Source organism: Manis javanica, chromosome 3 (assembly GCF_040802235.1).
Source record: "Manis javanica isolate MJ-LG chromosome 3, MJ_LKY, whole genome shotgun sequence".
Classification (NCBI taxonomy): Eukaryota; Metazoa; Chordata; class Mammalia; order Pholidota; family Manidae; genus Manis; species Manis javanica.
Window position 1 is genome coordinate 6818513 of NC_133158.1, and position 19665 is coordinate 6838177.

A 19665-nucleotide genomic window follows, 5' to 3' on the forward strand; every position below is an offset into this window, starting at 1 on the left:
AACACAACTTTGGATTTTACAATGTCCTTCTCAACACAAGTATCATTTGCCGGAGGCATATATTATTCTGTGTAAAAATCACATTAACTATAAAACCAACCATAATCCAAACACGAATGTGCTTGCTTGTAGGATCACTTTCGACCACATGACAGAGTAGTACTTCAAAGAGGCGTGTGAGAGATACCACCACATTGCTATCGCTGGTAGGAATCAGTTCCTGCAAAGAAAAAAGAGTAAGACGCTTTACTTTCATCTTACTTGGAGAATAAAAGAAGATAAATATTTCATATAAAAATGATGAAAACATACATGATTTTCATAAGATTTTTATAACATTTAAACTTGAAGAATTTAAATTGTAGGCATGATAAAAACATCTCTCAAATATTGTAGTCTAGCATATTATATTACACAATTGTATATAACATTCTTACTGTAAATTCTCTGAGAAATGAAAACTAGCTACTGTAGCAGAATAAACAATATTCTAGGGATAGCAGAAATGAAGTCTCTAATGGCCATTTATTCATTTCTTTATTCAACAAACATGTCTGAAAAATATACTATCCTTATATATACTAAGCTAGGACATATGTGAATAAAATAAAACATGGTTTCTGAAAAAGGACTGATGTTGAAATTAACTAGATGAGACCCAGACATGAGGCCAAGGAGGGACGTGGGAGAGGGGATAAGTCAAGGAAGGCTCCCCTGTTGAATAATGAGCTGAGCTGAATTTGGAAGGAAAATGTGAATTAGCCAGGTGCTAAAAGGAGAGATGCTCTCAAGGCAGGAGAAACTGTATATACACAGAAATGGAGGTGTAAGTGGACACAGAGTATTAGGATTACGTAGGGTATGAAAATAGGGTGTGAAAGAGGAATGGCAAGAAATAAGGCCTGAGAGGCAGACGGGTTGTTTAGGCGGTTGTCCAGGATCTCATTCTAAGAAGAGGGGTCATAAAGAAAAAAAAAGAAGAAGTAAGAGGAGGTTGTGAGGGAGGCTTTAAGGAGGGGAGTGAATAGAATGGATTTGTGTTTTGGGAGCTTCGTTCTCATAGCGGGATGCAGATTGGCCCAAGGCAGCTCCACGGTATTGACTTAGGCCGGAAATGACAAAGATCAGGACCGAGGGCGCTCTAACAGGAAGGAGGGGTGGTGAGAGGGGCCAGGCCGGAGAGGAGAGGACAGGTGAAAAAGTTAGTAAGGAGGGGAAAAAATATCAGTCAGTCTTGGGGACTACCTGAATGTGAGAAATAGGAAGAAAACCATCACTCATTATCACATGGAGCCTATTTTGTATTATTTACAATATATATTATATTAGGACTTTGAAATTTTAAAAACTGAAAAATGATTATCTGTGTATTTTATCTATGAAGACACTGTACAGAATCTCCACAAAGTAGAACTATTCATTTTTCCTTTTGTGCAGAGTATTTTTCCTATCTGTAAAATGATATTTTAGGATGAAACATCAATTGAATACTCTTTTCCCTTCTCTATATCAATGTATTTATTTGTATTTGTATGTAAGTAACTATTGTGTGTGCATATGCATGTGCATGTGGTGGTTCCCCCCAAAAAATATGTCCAAGTCCTAATCCCAATGAAATGTGAACTTATTTTAAAAAAGGGTCTGTGAAGATGTAATTACAGATCTCAAATGGCAAAGGATCTGAATAGATGTTTTTTCCAGAGAAGACATACAAATAGCCAATAGGTACTCAGCATCATGAATCATCAGGGAAATGCAAATCAAAACCACAATAACATATCACCTCACACCTATTAGGATGACTTTTGTCAGAAAGATAAAACATGACAAATGTTGGTGAGGAACTAAAGAGAACACTTGTGTTCTGTTGGTAGGAATGTAAACTGGTACAGCCATTAGGGAAAACAGTACGGAGGAGGATCCTCAGAAAACTAGAAATAGAGCTACGATACGATCCAGCAATCCCTCTTCTGGGTATACACCCAAAGGAAATGAAATCAGTACCTCAAAGAGATATCTACACTCCATATTCATTGCAGCATTATTCACCATAGCCAAGAAATGGAAACAAACTAAATGTCCACTGATGAATGAATGGATAAAGAAATTGTGATGTTTATATATATGCATTATCAGCCTTAAAAAAGGAGATACTATAAAGAAGATGTGGTACATATACACAACGGAATATTATTTAGCCATAAGAAGAAAACAAATCCTACCATTTGCAACAACATGGATGGAGCTAGAGGGTATTATGCTCAGTGAAATAAGCCAGGTGGAAAAAGACAAGTACCAAATGATATCCCTCATTTGTGGAGTATAAGAACAAAGCAAAACTGAAGGAACAAAACAGAAGCAGACTCACAGACTCCAAGAAGGGGCTAGCCGTTACCAAAGGGAAGGGGTTGGAAAGGGGGGGTGGCGAGGGAGGGAGAAGGGGATTAAGGGGCACTATAATTAGCACTCCCAATATAGGCAGGTCAGGGAAGGCAGTCCAGCATGGAGAAGACAAGTAATGACTTTATAGTATTTTACTACGCTGTAGAGACAGTGACTGCAATGGGAGCGGTGAGGACTTGATAATATGGGTGAGTGCTGAAACCACAATGTTGTTCATGTGAAACCTTCATAAGATTGCATATCAATGATACTTCAATAAAAAATAAAAAATAAAAAAACAAAAAAGAGGAGATCCTACCATTTACAACAAATATGAACCATGAAAACATTATAAGTAAATAAGCCAGATACAGGAAAAAAAATAACATGATCTCATTTACATGTGGAATCTAAAGGTTGAAGACATAGAACCAGAGAGAGTAAAACAGTGGTTACCAGGGGTGGGGAAGTGATATAAATGGGAAGACCCTGGACAAAAGGTACAAAGTTGCTGTTGCATAGGATATAAGTCTAGACATACAATGTACAGCATGAGTGCCACAGTTAATAATACTGATACAATCTCAGTACTGGAAATTTTGCTAGAAGAGTAGATTTCAAGTGCAAATATACATATACCATACATACACACACACAAAATGTGTAACTATTTGAGGAGATATGTTAATTAGCCTGATTGTAGTAATCATTTCACTGCAAATATGTTTATCAAATCATCATGTAGTATACTTTAAATACATATTAATTTTATTTTTTTGAATTAAAAACCGAAACCCAGAGGGACACACACACACACACACACACACACACACACACACAGAATAATGAGGGAAATCTGAATAAGATCAGTAGATAGTATCACTATCTTTATTGTGATACTATAATACAGTATTACAATGTGTTACCATTGGGAACCTGGGTGAAGTATACACAGGATCTATTATTTCTTACAAATAACTGCATGTCAACTGCTGTCACAATAAACATTTCAGTTTTTAAAAAGTGGATAATAAGTCTACGGAGAACTGATTTTAGCTATTTACCCATCCAGTATGACTTTAGACTGAGGTAAATTTAATGGAAACTAGAGAAACTTGAGTGGGTCAGAGAATTGCAATGTTACCTTGCATTTTTTCTTCCGAAGCCTTAACGCAGGCCATATTAACCAGTCAAAAAGTTCTTTCAGAAGAGCTTGATGCTCTGGTTCCTGAAGAGGTCCTTTCAGTGAGTTTAACCATGAAGACACCAGTGGTTCCCACCCTAATTGGGAGGGTTCCAGATAAATCATGCCACAGCGGCTTACGGTGGCAGGCTAGGGAAAAAAAGACAAGTTTTCTTTTTCCAACATTGCTTTTATACCAGTAATAACTAGAAGTTATCAACTACTACTTTGCATGACTTGTAAGGTCCTTCACGGTCTGCCTTGTCTCCCTCTCCAGCCTCAAGGGCATCAGATGAAACTATCTGCAGTTTCAGGTCCCTGGGTATGTCACAGCCTTTGGTCTTTACACAGCACCCCAGCCTCAACCCAACTAATCTCCCTGGAGATGTCTTAACCCCCCAAACTAGATCACACACTCAAACACTTCCCATGGCTTTCCTCACCCAGTCCCCTCTGGACACCTACATATATTTTTAGAGCGCTTACATAGAGCTCCATGCTGGGTTTGTTTATTAGCATGCTTCTCATTCTACCCAGAAGAACACACACTGCGTCTCATTCATCCCTGTATCCCTAGTGCTTAACTCATCTTCTGACACATAATAAAACACACTTATGGAATAAATGAATGAATAAATGAACAAATAAACCACTGTTACATTAAATTAGGAACTTACTGAGGCCTGGGAAAGGTCCATTGCTTCGAAGATGAGGCTCATTTGTGGGGACATTTGAATGATTTCTCCACTCATAAGGCAAAGCTAAAGGCAATTATTTTCGAATGTTTATTTTTTTTAAATCTCAAACTTCTCAAAAACCTATTCTATTAATAAGATAATGTATATCCTGGGATACAATGGAATAAGAATTAGAATGGAAGCTGGAAAATTGTAATTCTAGTTCTAGCTCTGCCCGTTACTTACTAGGTAAGCAAATAGGTAACATCTCTGGGCCTCAGCCACTTCACGTGTAAACAGGGATTTCTTTCTCAGAGTCTGAGGACAGGGAAACTACATGACATATGATTTGAGTTCTTGCTGTTAATAAACATACATGAAATACTCCCAATTTTATAAAGTTGTCAGAGCCCTTTTTATTAATAAAAAAAGGAAAATAGAGAGTAGAAAATACTGTGAACAAGCATATACCCATCACCTAGATTTAACCAGTGTTATAAATTTGCCATATTTCCTTTAAGTATTTTAAAAAGCATTACACATACCACTGCATTTCACATCCAAATACATCAATATTCTCCTCTAAACAATAAGGAGTTTTCTGTATAACCACAGTAACATTACAACACCTGACAAAGTTAACAATTTCTTGATATCATTTAACACTAAGCCAATACAAATTTCCTCAGTTGAACCAGAAATGTCTTTTTCATCTGATTTATTCAAGCCAACATTCAATCCAGAAGAATACACTATATTTAAGTCCCCTTGGTCTATTTTAATCTAAAACATTCTTTTTTGATCAAATATGTAAAAACCTGAATTTACCAACTGCATCATTTTACCAAATTCCTCTTTTGTCCATTATTATTAAACACATCCTATTTTCTCAATTTCCTTGGCTTCTACCTTTGAAATTATTAAGTCTCATAATTGTATCATTAATTGTTGATATTCCAAATTAATTTCATTACTGAGTCTTCAGAAAAATCATTCCTCTTCGTTTATTTTCATCATTTCCTTCCCTGCTTCTACAATCATTGCTTTATAGTCTCAGTTATGCCCTATCTAGTTATATATCAACTATGTGGCCTTGAACATTTCTGGACCTGTTTCTTAGCGGTAAAATAAATTTAATAGTAGCCAGCACTCATATGTGGCTAATTACATTTAACTTTACCTAGCTAAAATTAAACGAACTGTAAAATTAGCTCTTCCGTGGCACCAAGCCACATTTCGGATGCTCAATAGCCACACGTAACTAGTGCAGATACTTCCATCACTGCAGAAGTTTCTGTTGAACGTGCTGGTCTAGATTACATTTAACTTTCCACCAGATGATGTGAGCAAACATTCTGCTATTCACTACAAATCCGGGAGGTGGCATCAGCTTTCTCCTCACTCCCCCATGCTGTTTCCCAAATACTCCCACCCCACCCTCCTGTACAACCCTCACACCTTTCATCACTCCTGCTTGCTGCTGTCACTCACCAGCACCCAGGCATTCCCCATCATTAGCTGAGGTCCTTGGCTCAGTCCCTTTTCTCTGATCGGTTCCAGTGTTCACAACTGGGGAGCATCTCAATACGGCAGCCCTTCGGACCACTGACCAGCTGTAATCCAGCTCCGTCACTCATTGAGAGTAGGCCTGCTCATCATTTTCACATCCCTGTGTTTTTCACTTCATTATTATGCAGCTTCTGTTCTATAGTCTAGTACTTCTGCCATTCTCATGCCAGTATCTTTATTTTATTTATTTTATTTTTTTATTTTTTATTTTGGTATCATTAATGTACAATTACATGAGCAACATTATGGTTACTGGACTCCCCCCATTATCAAGTCATCTCATGCCAATATCTTTAAAGTGTTTCTGTATTTCCAGTTTAGCAGCATTATCTACACACATACCCAAGCTGCTCAGACTGGTAGAAAACATGAAGTTCACCAACCAGCCAAAGTAATTTATCAGCGCAGAAGTCAGAATAGTGATTGCTCCTAGGGGAGAGTGTACTGATTAAGAAAGGATATGAGTGAGACATTTTAAGCATCTTTATTGAGGCAATGGATAGGTAGGTGAACACATATGTAAAAACAATCACAGAATCTAAACCTAAAATTAGTGCATACTTTACACTTCATGCATATTATCTCTCAAAATAAATACTAAAAGACTTCCATTTTCTAGTTTTGTTGCATGTCTCACGGTTTCTACGGTAATGTGCCATATAGAAGCTCTGAAGCATTCAACATTTTAAAAATAGGAATGAGGTCCTTTTATTTTCTGCGGAAATATTAAAGTTCTGTAAGAAACCATAAGACTGGAATCACTTAATACCTTATCATCACCTATCACATCACTATGCCTTCCTGCTAGCACCATAGTTTTGATATACCTTTATTCTATAAAAAAATTAAGCAAAGGATTTACTACAGCACAGTTTTCATTGAAAAAATAATTTATAAACTTATTCAACTCTCTGCATCTTTTATTTTAAATATATAGTCCCAGTTGATTACTGTTGAACACGTAACATTAAGTATGTCTGCGTCTACTTTGCTTTTTAAAACTGAGGTAAAAAACATAACACTAAATTTACCATATTAGTCATTTTTAAATTTACAGTTTACTAGTGTTAGGTATGCTTAGATTGTGCACTTGGTTTGCTTTTAATCATGAAAATTTACCTTTTTATTATCATCCAGTACTGTGTTCATGCTCTCTATCCACAAAGTATCGATGGGGCCATCAAATACAACCCATTTCCGGTCGGGGGTTTCTGATAAGGCAAATTCTCTGAAAGTGTTAGCCACAATACCATCAGTCCACTGAAGAGGAAAAAGGGAAGAGTTGGACAACTTACTTTACAAAACTATAAAGTGTAATATGAAAAAGCATTCCAAATTTCTTGGTTTAATGTACATTGTCAAGAAGAGTTGAGAATGTTCATACTTTAGATTAGTTACCTCATGTGACACTGGGTCAAACTGTCCAAAAAGTTGGCCCATAGTAATGGACTTGGGGTTTACAGTTCTATAAATGACCTTTTCTTCCTCTCCATAGCCACGCTCATTCATAAGAGTTAGAGTATCAGCCAACACATGAAGGACTTTTGTCTTAGCAGCAAAAGGCTCTCCTACTAACATAAAACTAATAAGGAAAAGAATTATACAATAAAATTCTAAAAAATAATGGTAAATTAAATTATGTGCCTATATAATGGTATATAAATTTTAACCCTCTGATCATTATTATATGTAATTTTTGAAGATTATGAATTTTTCTCAAAAATGAGGAAAATACATTTAACTTCTATACCAGTGGTTTCTAAATCAATTCTGTACATTAGTAACATTATCTACAAAAGAGGGTATAATAAAAAAAATAATCGTCAAGTAAAGATGAAAACAATTGAATATTCTTAAAAAACAAACAAACTTGGGGCCCCCTAAGGAGAGGAATGGGAAGAATCTCTTAGGTCCTTACTTGCTACCATAATCATTAGAGCTCTTTGCCAAACACTCCTGCAGCTCCTCTCTCTGGCACTTGGGATTCTTCGCCCTCTTATGGAAACACTAGGTGACCCGATGAGTAATCAGCAGAAATGATGGGCGTAAAATGATAGGGACAGAAAACTGCCAGTGAGGGACTTTGCAGAGCTCTTTTCCCTCTAGTACGGCTGTGATCCACAGTGTTGAGTGGTGGCTGACCCAACAGCCTGGGACCCTGAGTAATTATGATAAGCAGAATCTCCCTCGTAACTTATAATGCACAGAGCATGAATGATAAATAAACCTGTTTTTTTAAGTTACTAAGATGGGTACTGATTGTTTCTATAAAATAACCTAGTCCATCCTTATCGACAGAAATTGGTGCCTGGAAGGGGGAAGGTATTCTGGTCATAATAAAGACTAAATTATGTGGCACTGGCTTAGAGCCCAGGTTGTGGGTGGCAAATTAACTATTAACAGAGGCTGAAAGATTGGCAGTGAATTTTATACAATGTTGAAATATTTGGTAAATTTATTACTTGAGATAACCTGGAAGAAAGATGATATACTTAATGAAATTGTAGTTTGAGGGGAAAAGGATAGTAAACAAAATGGTGCTAGTATATAATGGCACCTAATGGCTTTAATAGGGAACTATATGAAAGAAATGAGCCCAGAAAAAAATGGCCAGCTTGCAAGCAAGAGTGAAAGACAACAGAGGGAGTCCAGTAATTCAGGAACTTGCAGGATTGAATGAGGCAACTTATTCTCATCCTCAACTAGTAGAAGATGAATAGAGAAAAGCCTTAGAACAACAAAGGTCTACTCAGCCTGGCATCAAGGATCAAATCAAAGGCAGGACTGCTCTATCACTTTATTAAAACCTATGAAAGATTGATTTGGTTCCCAGTAATTGTTTCAGGAAGATAAAATAATTCAGGGAAAATAGATTGAGGGTGGCCCTCCCAGTTGAGCCTGATAGGTTCAAGGACTCTGCAAAAGAGTTTAGAAAGGAACCACTTAAGGACTATAGCTCTGCTACTGGCAGTGTGGCACTCCCTGGACACAAATAGATAAAAGAACTTACTAAGTTTTTGTGAATTTACTGACAAGAAAAAAAATGTAGGTATATAATTATGAATACAAAATGTCCACAGCCACTTTAATGACAGCCTATACAATAAATTATGTGTATCCAATGATTATGACTTCTTGGATGGGCCCCTACAAAATGAGAGGTCCTGAAGCTTAAATTCCATTAGTTTCACAATCTGTCTCTGGAATTGGCGTCCCCACATGCCCAGCTAGGTTTCAGAAACGCTACCAAGCAATGTTGGCTGTTTCTCCTATTCTTCAATTTATGAATGGGACTGTTTTCTCTGGTAGTCTGTTTTAGTAAACTTTCTGTTATAATACCACATGTGTAGAGGGCATGTAATTTGTTGTTCTAGTTGGTAAGTCTCTGGATCAAGAGAAACAACTTTCAATCTGATTTGGAAACTTCACGTATCACCTACAGATTCTGAACCTTGAGTCTGGTTCATTGACTGGAACTTTTAGGTTATAGCTCTGGGAAAGTGTATTTTATATGCATGAAGGAGAAATAATGTATTTGGTCACCAAAAGGATAAACTGTGGTAATTATTAATGATACATCACTGAATGAGTACTCCTTACCAATCCTTATTAGACAGATAATATGAAAGAAAACTAAACCTTCATTGTTAAAGCCACTGGGATGGGGACTTGGAGGCCGGGGTTGGGGGAGCTGTTCCCTAGCATACAAAGTTTGCTGAGTTTTACTTGTTTTAATCATGAAATTTAAAAATAACATCAAAGTATGGCAGACAATGATAATCTATGACCTTACCCATGTCTAACAATCATCATTTCATATGTCTGAATCATTTTTTCAAGAAAAAACTTAACAGGTTGAAGATTATGTACTTTGCAGGCTTCATGAGCACATTCCAAAAATTCCTAAAAGAAAATGGAATGATTTCATAAAATTGCATTATAAATCTTGTCATGTTTCTTATAAATGTAGACTTTTCATTTACAAACAAGAAAATTTTATGTTCTTATATTGATTTTTTTAAAAACCTCTAAGAAATAATTTAAAAGGAAGAACAAACAGAATTAAAATATTTTTAAAATATTAGTATTTCTTAAGTTATTAGTGATATAGTACCATGGCATTTAATGAATGCTGCAAGAAAATAACTCCTTTAAATAGTGTCTTCCAGAATTTCACTTTGGTTAGGATACAGAGGAACATGCCAAACAATCCTTCATACTGCAGTAACTAGAAATAAACAGTGAGGCTAACAAAAAAAAAATCCAAAAATATATAAATATTTGGGAGTTCTTTGAAACTAAATCTAAAAGGACCTCATTTCAGAAAGGGATGAGCCTTTCCTAGGCGAAAAGATCAACAGCTAATTTTGCCTCGATAGCATTTTCCACATGCGGATATAGGTGGGCATTGGATTGGGATCTTTGCTGACGGAGAAACCAACAGAGATTTTAATGGTCCCATGCGTGCGATTTGAATCTGGCAGCCCTCAAATGCAAGCCTGGTTCTCCACTGCCTATGCTTTAGCTGAGTGTAAAGTGATAAGAATTGAGGTCTTAGCTCAGAAAGGCACACAGAGATGTCCTTAGTCTTGAGATGCTTATATCCCTAAATGTTGCTAGAGGGAGGGACTACTGAACTCTCTATAGAGTAGAACAATGCTCACTGTAAGACAGAAAAAACATTTTAAACGATAATTACTAAGAATTTTCTGGAGAAAGACATTCAAGAAGTGCAGCAAATCCCAAGCAGGGTAAGTACAAAACAAACAACAGGCACTTGGCCAAGCAAGGAAAGAGAAAATACTGAGAACAGCCAGAGGCAAGAAACACATTGCATTTAGGGAGGCATAATTAAGAAAAATTCCTGACTTTCAAGCAGAATAATGAAACCCAGGAGTTAATGAATGGAGTAACATCTTTAAAATGACGGGAGTGAGAACTCCTGCCAATCTAGATTTCTGTATTTAGTGAAAATATTCTTGAAGAATGAAGGCTAAATAAAGATATTTTCAAACAAACAAAAGCTGAGAGGATTTGTTGCCCGGAGACACACATGTAAACAAGAAATACTGAAGTTCTTTATGATGAAGGAAGATCTCAGAGGGAAGCATGTATCCCCTAGAGGAAATGAAGCGCACTTGAAAGGTAAATGTAAAAGATGTAAAAGATTTTTCAAATACTAATACCTAAAGCAAAAAAATAACAGTGTATCATGGGGTTTTATAACATGTAGAAGTAAAACATGCAACAACAGAACAAAGGGCGGGGATGAGGAGATAATGGAATTACACACCATTTAAAGTTCTTAATGTTGTCTCTGAAATGGTAGATTGCAAACTTAAGATAAACTGTGCTAAATCAAGGATTTATATTGTAATCTATGGAGTGACCACTTAGGTAAAACTAAAAAGCAACAGGGATTACTGAGTAATGAACATTACCCAAAACCCAATAGAAGTCTGTAAAGAGAAAACAAAAGAATATAGTACATATTAAAAAGCAAGATGGTACAGTCAGTAGTATTTTTTTTTCTACAGTATTTTTTTTTTTTACAGCCCTGGCTTCCCTTGGTTTGGCTGTGGGTGCACTGAGGTGCTCAACTGCACAGCTCCTAGCAATCACCCCTAGCAGGGTTTTTTCATATTGTAATCCATGGATCCATGGATCTATTACTATATTCTTGGGAGTATAAGAGTTCTTCAAGAGAAAGTTAAAATTTGGTACTCTCATTTTATTTTAAAAAAATCTTACTAGCATATCCTGAATCACCTTGATAGTCACCTCTGGTATTAACATATACAAAATACGTATAAAAATATATACAGTACGATCTTTGTCCCTGGTTCCTAGCACAGAGCTCCTAAAACCCTTGAAGTTTCCTAAGTGATAGGCATGTCTGTTGTTTCATAAGGAGCGTTTAAATCACACCTGAGTTTATGCTAATGAGGTAGTTTAGGGAGGGCTCCTAGATAGCCTCAGGTCACCAGAAAGACCAGGGATTAGAGGGCTGGAACTTTCAGCCCTGTTTACCAACTTTGGGTAGTAAAGGGAGGTAGGTGGGACGTAGGTGGGTGAAGACTGAGCTCTATAAAAACTCTTGAACACAGAGGTTTGGGTAACTTCTGGTTTGGTGAACACATCTCCGTCAGGGAAGAGGACACACCCGGAGAAGGCATGGAAGGCCCACAATGCCACCTCCCCAACCCTTGCCCTGTGCATCTTTCCATTTGACTGTTCCTGAGTTGTATCCTTTACAATAAACTGGTAAACATAAGCACACTGTGTTCCTGAATTCTGTGAGCCGTTCCAGCAAATAATCAAAACTGGAGGTAGGGGGTCATGGAAACCCCTGCTTTATAGCCAGTCAGTCACAAGTATGGGTGACCCTGGACTGAAACTGCTGTCTGAAGTGAGGGGCAGTCTTTTCGGATTGCGCCTTTAATGTGTAGAGTCTGACATTAAGTCCACATAGGTCAGTGTCAAAATTGAACTGAACTGCTAAACACGCAGTTGGTGCCCAGAAAATCAGAGATTGGTTGGTGGTATTGGAAAATACCCTAGAATCACCTTAATCTGATACCACCATAAGATGTGTATTTGTATTTCAATATTTTTAAAAAATAGGCTAAAAAGTAAATGATGCCTTAAGCTAGGTGATGCCTTAATGACATAACAGCTCAAAGGAAAGATTTTAGATCAGCAGAAATAAGGGTTGAAGAGTTCATCATCACATGGCAAAAGGCAGTTTACACATGCTAAGAATCTTCACTGTACATTTTACCACAGAAATTGCGATGAAGTGACAATTTATTCTCATAGTCTCACACATCATCTTCTATTATTAAGTTGAGACTGGTTTTATAATTTTAAAATTTCCAATTTAAATCACATATCAGCTATAAATAGCAGGCAGTTGTTTTTATGTGTCTACATATGTAGGCCCCATTTTAATGTCTACAATTTAAGTAAAATTGGAAATGCCCATGGTTTAATTTTTTTTAAGTCAGCATATTACTTAAATTTGAGAAACAAATCTTTATATTAACTAAAGGATCTTTTACCACTTTCAGTTTACCATCTTTTCTACCTGCTGAGGTACACGTTAATATTAAAGTGTACATAGTAGTAAGTATTATAAATCATAACACAGGAAATAAAATCCTTGTTCTCTTACAACAAATGTTATCTTTGACCTGAGTCTTGGTAACCTTGGTACTAAAACTTACTCATTTCATTAGTTAAAGTTGCCAAAATAGGGGTTTATGCTCCAAACAGAATAATTTCACTCATTTAATAAAGCTTTGAGAACTACTGAGTTATTAGATACAAATTTATCTGTGGAAGACATTATTCTCAAAGGTTTACTTACATGATAGTCAGCTTCAGGAAGTTTAATTCCAGGAAATAAGTCGCTAGTTATTCCATTAAATAAGGGGATATCATGTGACAGAAACTTTGGTTCATTTACATCTTTAATTGATCGAAGAAGCTAAAATCATCCAAAAAATACAGTATGAATTAACTGCCAGTATTTGCCCTCCCCACCAAAAAGTAAAGTTTCTTGTACATTTGCTCCATGAATCCCAACCTGAAAGTCAATACTATGCTCTTTGCTCTTCAAGCCAAAAAAGGTCAAAGAACAATGAATGACGTAACCCAAAACTATCATTTCAACCCCATGGAAAAAGGCTCAAAAGCAACAACTCTCTTATGTGCCTATGTATAGTCCTGAACAATCTTACTAAAAGATTTTCTACTGAAGCTTTGCAATGTGTATATTTAATACTTACAAGTATATCTTCGTTTTCATTTGGAAATTTTAATTTTAGGTTTCCAGCAGCCACTAAAACGGCTTTTACTGCTCTCATTCCATAGTCATAATGAAACTGCGATGAGAGCTGCTCTGAGCAAAGCCTATAGGTCATCACTATCTTCACAGAGAGAGGCTTTGCACTCAGGAATCCGTAGGAGTAGAGGGAGATTTCTGCTATGAGGGCATAGTTTGGGACCATCATGGCCACTGTTCTAAAAAGAACCTGAAGTATACAATAAATGAAGTGTTTTATTTACAGAAAGGAAATAATTTTTAAAGCTGAACATAGCATCTAAAGATAATGTGTTGATATTCAACTTTATTCTTCCAAGACAGCACCTTTTCATTAACTCTAATTTTTTTTCAGTACCACTTTAATAGTTTTATGTACTTTAACATGTTTTAGATGTCTAAGAAAGCTTTTAGAGGTTTACCTTACAGCAAATGGAAAGGTGAGAGGGAGATTTACAAATACATGTTAGAAAGTTATACAATTGTGAGTGAATATTTTACTTTTGATTAACAAATGTACACTTTTAAAAAAAACATATTACCTTAAGATTGTCTGGCAATTCAGAACGCCCGGCATAGCCAGGATTCATGGTGATAGCTACAAAACAGTTTGGATTGAGCTTAAGTTCTGTCCCTTCAAAAATAAATATGTCCAGCTTCTGCTGAATGGCTCTCTGAATGCACAGGATCTGTTGAGCTACCACTGACAATACTTCCAACTCGATTCGATTAAATTCATCAAAGCAAGCCCAGGCACCAGAAGATGCCAATCCTTTAAAAAACTGAAGGAAAAGAAAAAAGATTTTTCTTAGGAAAGGGCATCATTTGTTAAAACAAATATTTAACTTGTTAAGTCAAAACTGTACATTAAGCTTAATAAAAGCCCCAAGGATAAAAACAATGTCTTTGCCCCTAAAACCAAAGTCCCAGAAATGCTTTGACAACATTCCAATAACGTTTAAATGCAAGTTGGCTTCAGTTTATCCAGGAAGACATGGCTGGAAATTTGTAACATTTAACCTGTAACTTTACCTTTCCCATGGCTAGATAATCGAGCCCATCTGAACAGTTGAACACCACACACTGCACAGCAAGAGCTTTTGCTAAATCCTTGGTCGTCTCAGTTTTTCCTGTGCCTGCGGGCCCCTCTGGAGCACCTCCAAGGTTTAAATAGAAGGCACCTATCTGAAATGAAAAACGTACGGGGAAGAAATCCACCCTCAATTGGAAAAAACAAACACCCTTAGAGCAAACAATTGCTTACAAAATAGACTTAGTCTCATTTGCAGCTTCAGAGAGGCAATATTACAGTTACATTGTTCAGTTAATGTTTAGTACACCATTTTCTAACTGCACAGAGAACTAGCAGTATAAAGGGTTCGAAGTAAGTGAAATTGTGTGAAAAACTTCATTTTCTAATACCTCATGTGTATCCCCTTTGCCTTTAAAAGCAAATCAATTCTACCTTGACTGTTAACACTTGGTCAGAAAGGTTTCAGAAGAAGTGGTTATGGAGATCATTAATGACAATCTTTATGGCCAGCTGCAAAAAGGGTAAATGCCTCAAGTGGGCATTATAAACGGGGGACCATCAGTTGGAAGAGAGACAGATGACCTATTATGCAGTTTGTGTAGAATCTACCCTAGCCACTGCATTCCATATTCTCCACTATGTTCCCCACATTCCCCATTCCCAAACGCTGTTCTCTAGTTCTCTTACTAGTAGCATCACTTTCTACCTTGCATTACAGTTAATTATGTATATTGTTTTTTCTCTCCATTAGTCTGTAAGCTCTTTAAGAGCAATATAAGTAGTCTCTGGATTCTTTCTGGGTCTCCACAATGACTAGAACAGTGGCTGGAAATTTTTAGAAGCATATAAATTACAGTCAACTCTAATGATGGAGTTTGTTTCATGAAAACTACTCTGAGTGTTTGTGAAACTAAACTCCTTTTAGAAAAAATAGGGTTAAGGGACCAAGGCTGGACATGTGGGGAAACGGGGTATATGGGAACTATCTGTACTTTCTTCTTAATTTTGCTGTGAACTTAAACAGCTCTAAAAAAAATAGTCTGTATTTAAAAATAACAAATAAGTAAATCTATGAAAACCATTTTCACATTTGATAAAACAACAGAGACAACTAAATAAAGGCAAGATCAGTGATATTTTTCCCATCTTAAATTGATAGTAAGTGCTATACTGTTAATGACCATTAACTTGATTTCTGGAGACCTCAAACCTTCCCTTCATTACGATTTCAAAGAAGTGCTTCCAAATGTGTTCCCTTTATTGTGGATAGCATTTTTTTTTCAATGCTGTGTCGTATACAAGTGTGTAATGTGACTCTGATTTTACAACTTAAAGTTGTTAGCTTCCGCCTTACAAGTATTCACAACTTTTGATTTCACTGAGGTCCCATATAGGACATAGAAGTTTGAGATTCATTTACTAAACAAAACTTAGGGAGCAACTATATACTTGCTCACCACTGAAGTTGAGAACAACGCAGACCTGGTCCCAGCCCTCAGGTAGTCTCCTGAGAAAGTAGAAGGTTTGCTGAAATATTTTATCACAGAAGCACCTGCTGCCTATCCAGACTGCCTTTACTGCCCATGGCATCCATCCCCCAACTACTCTGAGTGTCAGGTACAAATAGCTCACAAACATCGTTTTCTCCTGAGAATTGCCCTCAAAGAATAGAGTTACCTCATCTGCAAATATCTGAAAGCTTACTCACACCCTTGTTAGCCTTAAAAATAAAACTGTCACCTATCTTACCAGCAAAGATGGGTTTATTCGGGAATAGCAGAAATTGCAACTTGAGACAAGCAACTAGGGCAAAACCATAGGCAAGTCTGGAGAACAAAGGAGGGGAACACTATGTTATGGAAGGTAGAGGGTGGTTGGGAGGGTTAGTATAAACAAGAAGTCCACCGGAATAAACTGGGAATTCAAAGTATAGTGGCTTCTTCTCGGCTGAGTTGTGGCAGTTTCTCATTGGCCGATCTGTTGCCCCACATAAGGGAATCTTTCTTTCTCCTGCTGGGGTAGTAAAGCATAGGCTTCTTTTAGGAAGACTTTCCATAGGAAATGTCCAGAAGGCAAAAGACATCTCTTTGTGTTCTGCAACTGATGACGAGTGGCAGGGCCTGAGAGCCCCTCCTTCTGTCCTCCCAATTCCATCTTAATGAGGTTTCCCTTTATTAATTTCCCCCCCTAACTGCAGGGGTGACTCAGACCTCTTAGCCTTAAAGTGGGGTACTTCTGTGATGCCATTCGTGCTCCAAAGCTCCCGGTGAGATCAGGCTGTCTGTAGATCCACTGAAACCACATCTTTGCTTAGCTTTTTTCCCTGCTTTCCTTACTTCCTTACAGGTTTTTCCTGAGAGTATTCCCTAATGAATCATCTGCCCAGAATCTCCATTTCATCCCGGCTTCTAGAGAACTCAAAGATACTTCCGTTTGACTTACTCAGCACAGGTAGACTGGTGTTTGATGCTCTGCTCAATTCCCAGGTGGAATGACCAGCTTTAGCAAATAAAGTACGGGCTGCTCAGTTAAATTTAATTTCAGAAAAATTATGAATAATTTGTTAGTATAAGTATGCCCATGCTATGTTTGAGACATATTTGTACTAAAAAATTATGTTGTTTATTTTAAATTCTAATGTACCTGGGAGTCCTGTACTTTATGCAGTAACCCTAGTCCCAAGGTTTTTTAATAGTCACAGCTCTATCTTCCATAGCTTCCCAGAAAGCACAGACCTCAGCAGCCCCCAAAATACATTTCAACTCTCTCCCTCCTAGCAACAGGACTAACTTGGCATTCTAAGGCCCAAATGTACCTTCCTCATCTCCTGTCATGTCTCCCAGAGCTCCACTGCAAAAACTGATGCAATTTTCTGAAGCTCCAGTTTTCTCTTTCAATCTCCAGTACCTTCCTTTCTCTAATTTTCCCCATTGGGGGTGACTCACAGTTTCCAAACATTACAACTCAGACCCTCTTTCATTCTAAAAAAGCACCCAGAAATCAGTATTTATTACAATAATTTCACATAAAGGGAACCTGTCATTAGGAAGGGATAGTCATATTCAATTATTACAGATAAGAAAACAAGGATAGCCATGTTAAATCTGGGTAAGAAAACATGACACTACACTAAAAAGTAACCTTTAACATGTGGATTACAATAATTTAACCTCATACCAGCGTTCTGTAACATCTGTCAGTGAGAGGGGTAATGACAAGTCTAGGTGAGTTGCCAAGATATTCATAAGCATATTTTACATTGCAATTAATGATCCGAACTCGAGCATTCTCGTATTCCCAGTAATATCGAAGCTGAGCAAGCCACTGAAAATCTGTATCATGTGAGACACCTAGAAAGAATAAAGTAAAACAAGACACATAATCCTGAAATGGAAGTAACTAGAAAGATAGGTATATTATCATCTTTTATAACAGCAAATATTAAAATAATTCATATTTTCCAGTTTATAGAAAAGATTGTGTGAAATAATTCTGTTAAGAGAGAAAAAGACACATGGTATAAGTCTGTTTCTAGGAGCATTGTTATCTTTAATATTAAAGAAAAAAGCCACACACCCATATCAATCATGTCCATGACCACATCTCGAGCATGCACATCAATAGTGACCAAAGCCCCCAGGGTAATCCTGGTCTGCTTGGACAGTTTTCCTCTTACAAGTTCCACAATGTCATTTAGTTGATTCTGAAGGCCCTTATAATGCCTCCTTAATCCCTATAAAATAAAAAAGCAATTAAACTAATGTTATATTGTACCTAAAAGATGTATTTTATATATTGATTCATTTACAAAACAATTTACTTCATAATATATTGCAATATAGAAGTGAATTCGAGAATAGAGTGACTTTTGCCTAAGTCTAGTAAAATATTAAGAACAAGCTTTCAAGCGATTGAATAATTTTAATGGCACATGTAGAAGGGGGAGGGTGCAACTGCCTTTGCAATGAATAGATAAGCCAATTAAGAAAAATGGCAGTAGAAGAGAATATTCTTTAAAATCAAATCATGCTTTACCTCTGCACCACCACTTAGAACTTCCTGTGTCTCAGAAGTCCAGAACATTTGAGAAACACAAAGTACAACCTGGCCAGGCCACTCTCGAACCCAGTCTCTTCTTGCAGATTCTGGATATGCCTGAATAATTAAAAGGCAGTTCTAGCTTTAAAAAAGATTACCAAAGGTTAAAAAAAAAAGCTAAATGTCTAACAACAGAGAAGTGCAATATTTGGTATTGTCATAGGCTAGAATATCATACAGTAGGGAAAATTTTACATGACAATTTTAAAGACCTAAAAATTTTTATAAATTATATTTTTGAATTATTTGTTTATAAAAGAGTGGAAAGATGACCACAAATATATTAATATTCAACTGTCTCTGGAAGAATTTGAGTGTTGATTCTTTGGAAGTTGATTTCTATGTTCCTTTGCTATGGACAGTTGTCAAATTTTCTACATAGAATACATATTACTTCTATTAATAATGAAATATTAAGGTCTTATTAAACTTTAAAAACATAAATTAGTCTAACAGATTATATATATCAATGCCAAGATTTAATTGAAAAAGTGACTATACAACCTAATAAAAACTTGGACTAATAGTTAGAATCTTTGTATTATTTATCCATAGTTTTTTTGAAAACTTGCATGACTGGAGTATATAATTTGAACAATATGTACTTTTGAGTTCAAAATATACTTTCTAACATTCTTATGTTCAAAATGCATTTAAATGGATTTATTGGGGACGAGGTTTAATCTTCTAAAAACAAAATGCTTCAAAAGTAAATGATAGTAGCACATCCAAATTATAAATTGAAAAAAACAACTACAGAACAAAGTTTGAAGTTGATACTAATGGAAACTATATTTTTAATACAGCATCTTAGGTAAAAGTATGTTAAACATAAAGATACAAATATATATTATTATTAAAATGCATTTAATTAGCAATATTTTGAAAGAAACGTAAG

At 36.3% G+C, this 19665-nt stretch overlaps 1 protein-coding gene across 6 annotated transcripts in view; it reads right to left on the minus strand.

The window, feature by feature from the left end:
- Window positions 1–19665, minus strand: part of DNAH12 (dynein axonemal heavy chain 12) — a 150242-nt gene that overhangs the window by 82367 nt on the left and 48210 nt on the right. For 5 of the 6 annotated variants that reach the window (XR_012128899.1, XM_037019334.2, XM_037019337.2 and 2 more), the window contains 13 exons: window positions 18705–18824; window positions 18246–18402; window positions 17847–18019; window positions 14669–14821; window positions 14179–14418; window positions 13602–13847; window positions 13181–13300; window positions 9605–9714; window positions 7210–7393; window positions 6931–7071; window positions 4243–4326; window positions 3527–3715; window positions 101–220 (listed from right to left, as the gene is read on the minus strand). Coding sequence is in view for 5 of the 6 variants with exons in the window: in XM_037019334.2 (XP_036875229.2) it covers window positions 101–220; window positions 3527–3715; window positions 4243–4326; window positions 6931–7071; window positions 7210–7393; window positions 9605–9714; window positions 13181–13300; window positions 13602–13847; window positions 14179–14418; window positions 14669–14821; window positions 17847–18019; window positions 18246–18402; window positions 18705–18824 (2037 nt within the window). In the remaining variant the exon portion in view is untranslated. The remainder of the gene's footprint in view (window positions 1–100; window positions 221–3526; window positions 3716–4242; window positions 4327–6930; window positions 7072–7209; window positions 7394–9604; window positions 9715–13180; window positions 13301–13601; window positions 13848–14178; window positions 14419–14668; window positions 14822–17846; window positions 18020–18245; window positions 18403–18704; window positions 18825–19665) is intronic. The other variant, XM_037019335.2, reaches the window with a different exon arrangement.